At 36.8% G+C, this 15,105-nt stretch overlaps 1 protein-coding gene across 3 annotated transcripts in view; it reads right to left on the reverse strand.

Annotated features, from left to right (window-relative positions):
* The window catches only part of ZNF521 (zinc finger protein 521), a 577,602-nt gene that overhangs the window by 116,186 nt on the left and 446,311 nt on the right, over positions 1-15,105 (reverse strand). For 2 of the 3 annotated variants that reach the window (XM_053714988.1, XM_053714989.1), the window contains one exon: positions 5,521-5,601. The exons of the other annotated variant lie outside the window; for it this stretch is intronic. In XM_053714988.1, the coding sequence (XP_053570963.1) occupies positions 5,521-5,601 (81 nt within the window). The remainder of the gene's footprint in view (positions 1-5,520; positions 5,602-15,105) is intronic. 3 annotated transcript variants of the gene reach the window in all.

Consider the following 15,105-nt stretch of genomic DNA (forward strand, 5'->3'; position numbering starts at 1 on the left):
ACACACACATATATATATATATATATATATATATATATATATATATATATATATTGATGCATAGGAAATTAGCACATCTAGGCAAGTATCCCCACATGCTTTTAGCCAGTAACACTCCATATACACTGTTACCAATGCACAAGAGAATTCTGGGTAATCTATGCAAATTAGATATCCAACATCTCAGATTTTTTGCTTCATGCTGTGCTAACACACAGTTATTCCCTAATAGGGAGAATGCAGCAATACAGAAATCACCACTAGGCAGCCTGTTTCGTTCTTGTTAGAACTCTTCAGTAGCAGATAGATTTCTGATTGCTGCTTAGGTAAAGCTAATTTCAGGGTTAAAAAAAAAAAAAATCATTAAAATTATGGTGGAGATAAAAAGTCTGAGATTAAAATCCTCCAGGTCTCAAAAGTAAATCAATATAAATTGTTGCATAGGAAATTAGTACATCTAGGCAAGTATCCCCACTTGCATTTACCCAGTAACACTCCATATACACTGTTACCAATGCACAAGAGGATTCTGGGTAAGATATGCAAATTAGATATCCAACATCTCAGATTTGCAACAATTCCTATGCAACAATTTATATTGATTTACATACACACATACATACATATATATATATATATATATATATATATATATATATATATACATACACATACACACACACATATATATATATATATATATATATATATACACACACACACACATTAAAATGTAAAAGAGCACTCTGAATATAACAGGTTGCTACTATTAGGAGAAGAACTATAAACCACCGAGTACATTTACAGCCTGCAGGATCTGCTGAGCAAACAAACAAACATTTTCTTCTGACTCCTCCAGCACAGTTAAACTTATAATAGCTTGCACTGTGATAGCTCCAAAGACTTTACATTTCCATCAGTACCAGAGGTTGATAACACCCTAAAGCAGTCAAATCGTTAAACAAGAGATCACTTTATCAGGCCCTGATCTAGGAGCCCTAAGTTAATGCTCTTTTCCCTGAAACACGCTATCCTAGTTCAACTACAATCAGCTGTTCACGGGCTGTCTTACATGCAGCTGCTTTTTCTGAAGTCACCAGAGACTCCTTTGTATTGTCTGATCAACACTTCAGCCATTACTGAACACCAATTTGTAACGGTTTGTAAGTAGGATTCTTTATACCAGGCACTCCAGAGACTGTCCAGAACAGTCCTTTAACCTCAGATGCTGCATATATCCATAGGCGAACATCCAAAGCAATAAACCCCCTCCTGGCATATCATAATATGGCAGGGATTTTACCAAAAGCTCTGACCACCACAGTAGTAAACTACATCACAAACAGGATTTAAATAGCCTGCAGTTGCTGTCAATTGTACAGCTTTAAAATGTTTGCTATTTAGACCTTTTTTTTGTGTGTTGTTTTCGGCATTATTTTCTTGAACATAAACATCACAATAGAGAATATTTTTATTTTGCACTTGTCTGCTTTATTGCAGAAACTGTTACAATGGGAAAAAGGTGCAATAAGTGTCTACATAACAGTGAGTAATGTAATATAGTTATCTTATAAATGATTAGCTTACTAAAAGGATCATGGATAACACGGCATGCCTTCTGTTTTTATGATCACAAGGAACAGCTATATTTTGCTCATCAGTATTGACTGTTTCCACTCTTCTGTAAAATTGCACATTAGAGTTTGATGACTTGCTCTTTGCACTTCCTTATGGTTTTTAAAATCCTTTTAAGATAATAACAAAATGAACCCTATGATACTGGTGTGTGCAGCCAATTGCTTTCTTTACTCATTTAACCTATTCACATTAAAGGGACACTCAGGTTTTATTAAATTTTCATGATTCTGATACAGCATGTAATTTTAAACAACTTTCCAATTTACTTCCATTAAAAAAAAATGTGCACAGTCTTTTATATTTACAGTTTTTGAGTCACCAGATCCAACTGAGCATGTGCAAGAATTCACAGACTATACGTATATGCATTTGTGATTGGCTGATTGCAATCAGATGGTACAAGGGGAGTGAAAATATACATAACTTTGAAATTTGTTATAAAAAAATCTACTACTCATTTGAAGTTCAGACTAAGTGCTATTGCATTGTCTTGTTATCTTGCATTGTTGATTATGCAAATCTAGTGTTGACTGGTACTTTAAAGGGATATGAAATCCCCAAAAAAGTATTTTGTGATTCAGACGGAGCTGACCATTTTAAAAAATATGTTTCTAGATTACTTCTATTATCAATTTTGCTTTGCTCCCATGGTGTTCTGTGTTATAGAGATATCTAGGTAGGCATCTGGAGTACTACATGGCAGGAAAAAGTCTTGCCATCTAGTGCTCTTACAAATGGATATCATTCTTGCAAAACTGCTGCCATATAGTGCTGCAGAAATGGGTTAGCTCCTAAGTATACGTCCCTGCTTTTTAACCAAAGATATAAAATAAGAAAACTCACCAGCTGCTTATAAAATTTAAAAAAGACCTCTATTTCACATCAGTGCAGGGTCCAACAAACTCAAGCAATGTTTCGGGCTCAATCTTAGCCCTTATTCATGCATGATTATAGAAGTAAAATAGAAAGCTGTTTAAAATTACATGCTTTATCTGAATCATGAAAGAAAAAAAAATGTGGGTTAATATCCCTTTAAGAAGTATTTTATTAAATCTAAAACAATGAAAGATTAAAATGTTTAATTAAAAAATGGCACCTCCTATTACAGTTTGGTGTTCTCAGAAAGGTGAGGGCAGTGGAACCAAGGAGGTTCAATCAGTAAATATTATATCTAACATTAGTCAGAATAAGATATTGACAACAAGCTGGGCCAGTAACACAGAGCTGTTTAACCCTCATTGTGCCAGTGGTGGTTTAATTCTTTTATTCACTTTTGGGATTATAATTGCTATATGTCACTGATAAGAGTTAAATTATTGCTTTGAGTATTAAGGTAAAAAAGGTCAAATAACTTCTGTTAATGGGACAAGTGAGACAACTTAATGCTATATGTTTTCCTAGCACTACAAGGCTTAAAATGTGCTCTACAAACAAGGAACTTATAGCATAGGGAAAGAGCATAAATTGAACTAGGTAAGGGCATTTATATATCTCATGCTCCTGCACACAAGTCATGAAAATACATACACTTTGGTCTTAAAATGTAAATAAAGTAAATCACCATATTTATTTTACTGAGATCTAAGCACATCTCTATCATTACATATAAAGAGTAATACAGTGGCTATATAAGACTAATTAAATTGTAATGGTAATTGGAGGTGAACAAGTGGGCTCAAATCCTTATGCATCCTCAGACACATCTGCAACATTGTGCATTGACCCACATAAAATAAATCAGTGTTCACTTACAAGCTAATAATAAGAGCAAGGCACATGAGAGGCGCTTTTATCTGGTCACAGATATGGACAAATGTCCCAGGTCCAATAGATACTGCTTCCATCTTATGGTCTGGGGGGGAAGTAAACATAACCACTCCCATCAGTCTGCCAGTTATTTGTGGAACTAAACATAACCACTCCCATCAGTCTGCCAGTTATTTGTGGAACTAAACATAACCACTCCCATCAGTCTGCCAGTTATTTGTGGAACTAAACATAACCACTCCCATCAGTCTGCCAGTTATTTGTGGAACTAAACATAACCACTCCCATCAGTCTGCCAGTTATTTGTGGAACTAAACATAACCACTCCCATCAGTCTGCCAGTTATTTGTGGAACTAAACATAACCACTCCCACCAGTCTGCCAGTTATTCGTGGAACTGAACATAACCACTCCTAACAGTCCGTCAGTTATTTGTGGAACTAAACATAACCACTCGCATCAGTCTGCCAGTTATTCGTGTAACTAAACATAACCACTCCCATCAGTCTGCCAGTTATTCGTGTAACTAAACATAACCACTCCCATCAGTCTGACACTTATTCGTGTAACTAAACATAACCACTCCCACCAGTCTGCCAGTTATTTGTGGAACTAAACATAACTACTCCCACCAGTCTGCCAGTTATTCGTGGAACTGAACATAACCACTCCTAACAGTCTGTCAGTTATTTGTGGAACTTAACATAACCACTCGCATCAGTCTGCCAGTTATTCGTGTAACTAAACATAACCACTCCCATCAGTCTGCCACTTATTCGTGTAACTAATCATAACCACTCCCACCAGTCTGCCAGTTATTTGTGGAACTAAACATAACCACTCCCATCAGTCTGCCACTTATTTGTGTAACTAAACATAACCACTCCCACCAGTCTGCCAGTTATTCATAGAACTAAACATAAAACACTCCCACCAGCAGTGCTCCCTCTTAGGCCAGTTTTGTGTGTGGCCCAGCAGTGGAACAGTTAATAAGAGAACCATACCTTGCAGTCTGCATTGCGCAGTGTTTGATAATTGCAGGGTGACGTTACCTAATTAACTGTTTCACTGATGGGCTGCACACAAACCTGGACTTAGAGGGAACACTGCCCACCAGTCTGCCATTTATTCGTGGAACTAAACATAACCACTCCCACCAGTCTGCCAGTTATTTGTGGAACTAAACAACCATTCCCACCAGTCTGCCAGTTATTTGTGGAACTAAAAATGACCACTCCCACCAGTTTGCCAGTTATTCGTGGAACTAAACATAACCACTCCCATAAGTCTGCCAGTTATTCGTGGAACTAAACATAACCACTCCCATCAGTCTGCCAGTTATTTCTGGAACTAAACATAACCACTCCCACCAGTCTGCTAGTTATTCCTGGAACTAAACATAACCACTCCCATAAGTCTGCCAGTTATTCCTGGAACTAAATATAACCACTCCCATAAGTCTGCCAGTTATTCCTGGAACTAAACATAACCACTCCCATAAGTCTGCCAGTTATTTCTGGAACTAAACATAACCACCTCCCATAAGTCTGCCAGTTATTCCTGGAACTAAACATAACCACCCCCACCAGTCTGCCAGTTATTTCTGGAACTAAACATAACCACTCCCACCAGTCTGCCAGTTATTCCTGGAACTAAACATAACCACTCCCATAAGCCTGCCAGTTATTTGTGGACCTAAACATAACCACCCCCACCAGTTCGCCAGTTATTTGGGGAACTAAACATAACCACTCCCATAAGTCTGCCAGTTATTCGTGGACCTAAACATAACCACCCCCACCAGTTCACCAGTTATTTGGGGAACTAAACATAACCACCGCCACCAGTTTTCCAGTTAATAAGTAAAACTGTCCCTCTCAAGACCTGGCGGCTGTTTTTTCACCCTAGTCCCCCTCCTTTTTCTCCTAGCTCAATCTGCATAAAATAAAAATAAAGGCAGAAGTGGGCAATATTTTTGATTAAGGATTGTCCTTATTAACTAAACAAGTAATATAAAAATATATTTGTGGGAATATTTATTTTGTAGCAGGCACAAAATTTGCTAGTTACAGTGTTGACTTAAGGGGCAAGAGTTTGCATAAGTTATCCACTTATCTTTTGCATATGCTTGCGAAACATCTTGAGTCGCTTCTTGAGTTGCTACCATAGGGGACATCCATTTTGTCTTGTTGAACACTAAGGGGGAAGCACATCAATTATTTCCTTTCTTGCATTTTTTTCCAGTTACAGAGTATACTGAAGAGGGCATATCACATTAATTCAGTACATTATGCTCATACATTCTATATAGTTGGAGTGGGTTTTGGAGCCAATTACACAGTTGTTACTGTGTGCCTGACAATCTTACAAGAATAACTCACGCAAAGTCATGTTAACATGCGAACATCATAGTACAATGTGGACATTTTTATTCACAGGGACTTGACATATAAGTGGAAAGCCGATCTGCAGAAACATCCACATAATGCACCAATAATAACACCTGTGAATCTTAAATATATACTACTGAATTATTTAACTACTTTTACATTTACTTTAATGATAGCAATTCAAGGTTTTGCTAAACAGTCTTCTTGTAACATTTACATCAAGCATGATAATAAAGAAACCTTTTTATACACAGAGCATTCTTACACAGCTGTAATCCTGGGCTCAATTCAAATTTAACCGAAAGCCAATCTAGTGCATCTTTTAGTGTTATCATTCCTAGAGCAAGGGATGCATTTCACTTCAACAACTGTTCGCTTTCTTGCTTGACTGCACATACTTCTGTTGCCTGAAAGTGAACTATGCATGCCATGTTTACCACACCACATGTCTGACTAGAAAAATGCTAAAACGCAGACAAATTAGGCATAGCTAAGGAATCCACAGCAGAGTGCAGTAAAATACAGATTATATGGAACACTGTACATCGTTGACACCTGTCTTTGAATAAGTCATCATTTTCTATTTGATAGATCCTTTGCAGTTGTGTGTGTGTGTCTGCTACACACACACAGTATATATATATATATATATATATATATATATATATATATATATATATATATATATATATATATATATTATAGATGTGCAGGCCAGAAAACTTGTTTCGGACATTCAAGGAAATTAGTTTCCCCCGAATATTCAGTGGCTGCCCTATTCGCTAAACGAATGTAAATGTTTCAAAGCTACAGGTGACAAGTTCATCTGTAGCTTCAAATACTTACCTTAACACAAGGATCTCTTTATTTCCCCCGATTCCAAGCGTGTCGGCTGTAATTCAATCCACCTCACGACTTGTATAGGCTTATCGCTTGTATTTTCTATTACTTGTATCCCAACAGTAATTGTATTCTACCATCCACCGGCAGTTCTAATACATGAGTACTTCCTGTGCATCTGTTACTGGACACGGCCAGAGCACTGAGCGATATCAGGTATTGATGTAACTGGAGTGAATAAGGGAACCTTCTTCCTGAGCACAGACATTGGAACCTGTTATCAGCATGAACTCATATGTGTTAGAACTGCCGGTGGATGGTAGAATACAATTACTGTTGGGATACAAGTAATAGGAAATAGAAGCGATAAGCCTATACAAGTCGTGAGGTGGATTGAATTACAGCCGACACGCTTGGGATCGGGGGAAATAAAGAGATCCTTGTGGAGCCTTTTCCTTACCTCATATGATTGAGGTAATGTTCGGTGAGTACCGAATTTTCAGCCATTGCCAAGGATAAGTGTATACTTTTTTGTCATTTATCATCACGACCTGTGATACGCTTACATTTCATTTTTATTGATCTGCAACTAATCTGATGATATAATATACGGACACGACTGAATTCATGAATTCATGTATTTATAGTGTACAACTTGATATACTGACAGTTGCTCTGTTTCTTTCTATTCATTTATTATCTGTTTATTATTGCTGTTAACCTGTTGATTTTATATTCACTCTATTTGGATTGTAGCATTTTATATTATGTAGTATCTTGACAAAGGTGTTTTATCCTATTCGGTTTGTAACCTTTGTGAGATTTTTATAGCATTCCAGTGACGACTTTTGTTTCAAATATAGTCGCATTGTAGATATTGATTTTATTAACTCATCAGGAGATAACAGGTTACATACTTAAAGTGAATGTAAATTTTGATGCTAAAGTGCCCGTTTTTTTAAAAATTCGATTAAAAACAGGGGCACTTTAATTCATCAAAATTTACATTTCACTCCTGTTGTGAAAAAAATACTTACCTTTTTTATCTTGACAGCAGCTCCAGCTTCCTCCACCCGTTGCAAAGCCTCTTCCTGGGTCTAAAATGATGAATCCGGCTTCCTCCAATTACGGCATTGAATCAGACACTGATTCCCCGGGGGGGAAGCCGTGATTGGAGGATGACCTATCCATCATTTCTGACATCAGGAGGAAGCTGGAGCTGCTGTGAAGTTTAAAAGGTAAGTTTTTTTTCACAACAGGAGTGAAATGTAAATTTTGATGAATTAAAGTGCCCCTGTTTTTAATAGTTTTTTTTAAAAATCGGGCACATTAGCATCAAAATTTACATTCACTTTAATATAGCGTTACATATTTAATATAGCATTAATCCGTTATATTTATCACAATTTAAGCCCACTTATAAAGCATGTACATTACGATACAGCTACCACATTGATGTATCGAATATCTTGTATGTACAGTTATTATTTTGAAACTGACAGAGTATATTTTAATACATTTTCTTATATATCTAGTGAACCCTTGTGCTCTTAGGTCATTTTTCCTTTCGTGTCTATTAATTCCCTTGGAAAGATATTTTGGGATAATCTTTCTGCTTCTGACCCAGCTGCTGAGATTAGCTATACGCAATCTATTGGATTAAGATTTAACAACAGTAGAAATACCCTAGCACAGTCCCAGAGACGTGGTTTCTTACCGCAATCTCTTGTTTTTATTTATATATATATATCAAAACAAAATAATCAATTTTCAAGCTAGTTCCAAGACCGTTGGTGTATCATGAGATGTATATAATCGGCACTTTGAAAGCACTTCACACGGAATAGTGTAAAAAGTTCATACCTTTATTTTCATTGTGGCAAAAACTCACAGCAAACACATACTTGGTGATTACCAGGAGACACAGGTGCTAAACCTTTATTTTCATTGTGGCAAAAACTCACAGCAAACACATACTTGGGGATTACCAGGAGACACAGTTGCTAGCGCTAGCACCTGTGTTTCCTGGTAATCACCAAGTATGTGTTTGCTGTGAGTTTTTGCCACAATGAAAATAAAGGTATGAACTTTTTACACTATTCCGTGTGAAGTGCTTTCAAAGTGCCGATTATATACATCTCATGATACACCAACGGTCTTGGAACTAGCTTGAAAAGGGATTATTTTGTTTTGATGTATACATTTGAACTGTAAGCTGCTGTTTGTTTGCTTGTTCAGATTTGAGTCGGGAGAGGCGCTGACACAGCTCCCTTCTGGTTCCGTTTGACTATCCGCTTATGTACCTGTGCTCTCACTTGTCTTATTGTATATGTATATATATATAAAAAAATGATATTATAATAATCATAACAAATACAACATTTGAAAAAATGAAATAAAAACGCATATCTTGCGTTACATAAATGAATCTACTCTTTATGTAATGTCTGCAGGGAGAGCATCTCCAAGCATCAAGACAGCTGAATAGTCCATATTAATTCCACGCAGCAGTGAACCAGCCGTGTGAGCTATGTACTGTACACAAGTCTCATCAGGTATTTTTGTTCTGAGCATAAAGCAAGGGTCAGGATTATTGTTGCTGGCAGGAAGCCATTACTTGTGCAAGGCAAAATGCAAGTGAAAGAAAAGCTGATTATCTAAGCTAGCAAAGACTGCCACAAAACAATAACAAACAGTACAGTAGGGCCCCTAAACATCACAGATTTGAAAGACAGGCCATTATGTATGTTCATCCTAAGCGACATAAAAGTTGCAGCAATTTCACAAGGTTCTAAAAAAGCCAGAGGCAGCTGTTGGTCCGAAGAATGTTTTTATATAACTGTGGACCCCATTTCTGAGACTAACTACGATCCTTAGGGCTCCTTGAAGTCTGCAATGAAACAAACAGCTACAGACTTTGTGTCTGCTTTTCTGAGGAGAACAGCAGGTGGAACACATGTGTTTCCATTACCAGAACTGAACATTAAGCCTAACACCAACCAATCTTCTTAGACTAACACACATATAAACATAACACTATAGTTCTAAACATTTAACATGGAGGTGACAAACTGCATCATTTTTACTCCAATCAGTTTTTAACCATTAAGAATAATGTCCCTACTAAAAAATCTGGTTAGCGCAGTACAGTAATTCAATCCCATGCTGCCTATGATGGAGTCTCTCGGACATGGGGAGATTAGGGTTGCCACCTCGGCAATGTTTTGCTGGACACTTATGAGTTATACATGCTGCAGGGTGTGCAGAGAGGAACATGAACAGTGTCATTATTTGTGTGCTGTCCAGAGTTTAAATTCATGTACCTACCTGCACACCCTGCAGCATGTGTATCTCATAAGTGTCCAGGAAAACATGGCTGAGGTGGCAACCCTAGGGGAGATGCAGGTTCTAAGAAAGTCAATAAAAATAATGGCTTTGAAGAGTCATCTTCACATCTACAATTACCATGTTTTATGACATTCTCAGTTCCAGAACCATAGGTGGTGTTTTGCCAGCAGATCCATAAATGATTGTCGTCTCCCCTTTTCCCTAATAATATGGAATCTGGAGCTCAATGTTGCACAAATATATCCTGGAAACTACACAGCTTTTTATATGTTTAAGTCTTAATTATCCCAAAACTATTTTTCTTATATTTGCAATGCACACAAAAATATCACACAAACTCTCCCTCCAAAAAAAAAAGATAAGAAAAAAAAAAGATTAAAACTGAATAGCGTCAGCCATCATGGACATCCTGTGTTGATGACATCACGCAGCGTCTTACTGGTGGCACTTGGAGCATGAGTAGAATAGAAGCAAGATATATGTGCATGTGACTCACAGCATTACTAGTAGTAGGTCACATGCACAATAAAGCAAAGGTAACCAGATGCATTTTTTAAAATACATATACATTGCAAAATACTTCTAATGGTATATGAACTGTCTGTGCAGCTGTCAATGTGAAATAGTAACACCTCCATATCACTTCCATGTCTCATTATTAAGCATTAAAAAAGTTTAATCATTTACATGAAACCTGCAAAAATAATATTCTGTCAGAATTATTTACCTAGAAGATTTTTTTTTACAGGGGAAGTCCTTTTTTCACTTACTTTGGCATTAAAGGGGCATTCCAGTCAAAATGTAAATGTACATAGATTACATATTTGAACAAAAACATATTTGCAATATATATGTATTAGGACAAATGCTTCTAGTATAAGTTATCACTGTTAACATTTTTCTCTACACGTGCATGTGAAGCATAGCTAGATATTGTCACTGCACCCACATTTTAAATAATGCAGCTGCTCAGATTATCACTGGGGCTTGTATCATGTCAACAATTAACAAATTGAGTCATTACCAGATGGTACAAGCACCTTAGGCTGTCTGAACAAGTGTTGTGTTTAAAATGCTGGTGCACGGTGCATACTTAAATACTTTATTGAAACAGCTGTAGCTTTTATTAGAAGCATTTTTGCTAATGCATGTATATTACAAAATTGCTTCTGTTCAATACCGAAATGCACCCATGTGGTTTCCAATTTTGGCTGGAATATCCCTTTAAGGTATTTTAAATGTGTCTCACATGATGGGCTATCTGCAGACTTATTGAATTTTCAAATGAAATGAATAATAAATGTACCCTCCCCCACCATTACACCTTCACAAAATAAAGGCATTGCACACGTTTATGTAACATGACGTAATTTGTCTTGACAATTACAACAAATCTCACTTAACCAGAGCCTAAAATACCTTTCATTAAGAATGGCACCGAATTATTCATTTTTTTTTTACTTTTCATTTCTATGCGGATATAAGAACTATACTTACAACGTGGTAGTTTTTGCACCATAAATGTTGGAGCTTTTTTAAACTAACATTGGCATAGTTAGCTCAGTGAAGGGTACATTTAGTAAATGTGTGTGACTTTGCATAATCAGCTGCTGCTCGTCATCTTGTTATTATTGTTTGTTAGATTATTTGAATCACATTTTCTTACTACGTCTTATAGAACGCCCTATGCGTTTAAGGTACCTGCACATTGTCAGCACAATACTTTAAAGCTCTCTGTATTCATGGATGTCAGTTTTCAGTTAGAAACACAATAGTAGTACTTTAATATGTTTTATTTATAAATCTATTTTATATGGGAAAAAGTAATTAACCAAATAGGAAATATGATGTATTTCAAGATTTTCCTTAAAAACTGTAGAAACTGCTCTTTATACAAACACAATTAAATATATTATACATTATTCCAGGGGTGCTTAAAGTGATTGTAAAGTTTAAGGAATTAGTGCCCAGTAACTAAAATGCTAAATTGCTATAAGGAAATCTGGCTTCCTCTGGGTTTGTCATCGATATGCTAACTACAGTAGGAGCTGTGGGCGGAGTATCGCTGGTATGTTTTCTATAACACAGTGGTGTTTTAAAAAGAAGCGTCATTGTAAAGTAAAATTAATTAAAGTGCCCCTGCTTTTAAGATTATTTTTAGATACCGGGCACTAAGTCCTTAAACTTTACAATCACTTTAAGGCTTGAATTTATTGGATTTGACAGTTTTGTATAAAAAAACACATACAAGTCTGTGATTAACATGTGTTTATATAGGGAGTGCAGAATTATTAGGCAAGTTGTATTTTTGAGGATTAATTTTATTATTGAACAACAACCATGTTCTCAATGAACCCAAAAAACTCATTAATATCAAAGCTGAATAGTTTTGGAAGTAGTTTTTAGTTTGTTTTTAGTTATAGCTATTTTAGGGGGATATCTGTGTGTGCAGGTGACTATTACTGTGCATAATTATTAGGCAACTTAACAAAAAACAAATATATACCCATTTCAATTATTTATTTTTACCAGTGAAACCAATATAACATCTCAACATTCACAAATATACATTTCTGACATTCAAAAACAAAACTAAAACAAATCAGTGACCAATATAGCCACCTTTCTTTGCAAGGACACTCAAAAGCCTGCCATCCATGGATTCTGTCAGTGTTTTGATCTGTTCACCATCAACATTGCGTGCAGCAGCAACCACAGCCTCCCAGACACTGTTCAGAGAGGTGTACTGTTTTCCCTCCTTGTAAATCTCACATTTGATGATGGACCACAGGTTCTCAATGGGGTTCAGATCAGGTGAACAAGGAGGCCATGTCATTAGATTTTCTTCTTTTATATCCTTTCTTGACAGCCACGCTGTGGAGTACTTGGACGCGTGTGATGGAGCATTGTCCTGCATGAAAATCATGTTTTTCTTGAAGGATGCAGACTTCTTCCTGTACCACTGCTTGAAGAAGGTGTCTTCCAGAAACTGGCAGTAGGACTGGGAGTTGAGCTTGACTCCATCCTCAACCCGAAAAGGCCCCACAAGCTCATCTTTGATGATACCAGCCCAAACCAGTACTCCACCTCCACCTTGCTGGCGTCTGAGTCGGACTGGAGCTCTCTGCCCTTTACCAATCCAGCCACGGGCCCATCCATCTGGCCCATCAAGACTCACTCTCATTTCATCAGTCCATAAAACCTTAGAAAAATCAGTCTTGAGATATTTCTTGGCCCAGTCTTGACGTTTCAGCTTGTGTGTCTTGTTCAGTGGTGGTCGTCTTTCAGCCTTTCTTACCTTGGCCATGTCTCTGAGTATTGCACACCTTGTGCTTTTGGGCACTCCAGTGATGTTGCAGCTCTGAAATATGGCCAAACTGGTGGCAAGTGGCATCTTGGCAGCTGCACGCTTGACTTTTCTCAGTTCATGGGCAGTTATTTTGCGCCTTGGTTTTTCCACACGCTTCTTGCGACCCTGTTGACTATTTTGAATAAAGCGCTTGATTGTTCGATGATCACGCTTCAGAAGTTTTGCAATTTTAAGAGTGCTGCATCCCTCTTCAAGATATCTCACTATTTTTTACTTTTCTGAGCCTGTCAAGTCCTTCTTTTGACCCATTTTGCCAAAGGAAAGGAAGTTGCCTAATAATTATGCACACCTGATATAGGGTGTTGATGTCATTAGACCACACCCCTTCTCATTACAGAGATGCACATCACCTAATATGCTTAATTGGTAGTAGGCTTTCGAGCCTATACAGCTTTGAGTAAGACAACATGCATAAAGAGGATGATGTGGTCAAAATACTCATTTGCCTAATAATTCTGCACTCCCTGTAGTGTATGATATTTTTCTGAACTATTTGTAGATCATAACAGTTAAAAACTGACCTTCTAAAACATTCCTAAGTTTAGAGCCATTTAGAATTTTAGAGGTGCAACTATTAAAAAAAATAATAATTCTATTTTCAAGGAAAATGTGAGCACACCATTTTATTTGCTTTTGTATGTATGTATGTAGGTAGGTATGTATGTATGTACACATTTTGATTTTACCTGCTCATATATAAATACATACACTCACATATAGGGCACCTTTTATCAACAGATAGGCAAAAAGGGTTCCGACATTTGCAGCAAGCGAGCTGCAGATAGTGTCCACGTTTATCATTGCAAGGACATTTTTGTGTAGCTGCCCAATGCTCTTGCATGAGAGCAGAGTCTGCCAATCACCCTGATTGTTGCTTCTTAAATTTTGTTAAGAAGACTAGACTGAGTGAGCCTACACTGCAAGGGCATGAAGCAGCCTCCTCTGCTTAATAAATGGAGCAACAAAAAAACTTTCATGATTTTACTAGGGCATGAAATTTTAAACAACTTTCCGATTTACTTTTATCACTAATTTTGCTTTGTTCTCTTGGTATTCTTAGTTGAAAGCTAAACCTAGGAGGTTCATATGCTAATTTCTTAGACCTTGATTACTAATCTGAATGCATGTTGACCACTAGAGGGCATTAGTTTATGTGTTTCATATAGATAACATTGAGCTCATGCACGTGAAGTTACCCTGGAGTGAGCTGATAAATACATGTCTGTCAAAAGAACTAAAATAAGGGGGCAGTTTGCAGAGGCATCGATACAAGGTAATCACAGAGGTAAAAATTGTATTTCTATAACAATATTGCTTATGCAAAACTGGGGAATGGGTAATAGGGATTATCTTTCTTTTTAAACAACAACAATTCTGGTGTTGACTGTCCCTTTAATCTTGTAACTTTATTATATCTTTGTTTAGTATAAACTGAAAGAAAAAAAAGTAGTGAAAAGTAAAATTGTATTCCATTTGATTCTCTCTTTTCTACATTTCTGTAAATAAAGACAAATAAATAGAATGAAACAGAGAGCTTACTTTCATAAACACAGCAACTATAGGCATTGTTTTCTAATATCTTTATTAGTCATGACTGCAAGTCCAGCAGCACTAGAACCTGGTTGCTCTCCTTTTACCATCATTTTGTCTAAGACAGACCAGTAAACACAATTCCTCTCTCTATAATTAGCCTTTTTCTCTAAGGCTCTGAAGTGAGCCTGCCTGCCGTAGATTTAATATCCAGTGCTGTAT

The sequence above is a fragment of the Bombina bombina genome, chromosome 5, assembly GCF_027579735.1.
Source record: "Bombina bombina isolate aBomBom1 chromosome 5, aBomBom1.pri, whole genome shotgun sequence".
NCBI classification, from domain to species: Eukaryota; Metazoa; Chordata; class Amphibia; order Anura; family Bombinatoridae; genus Bombina; species Bombina bombina.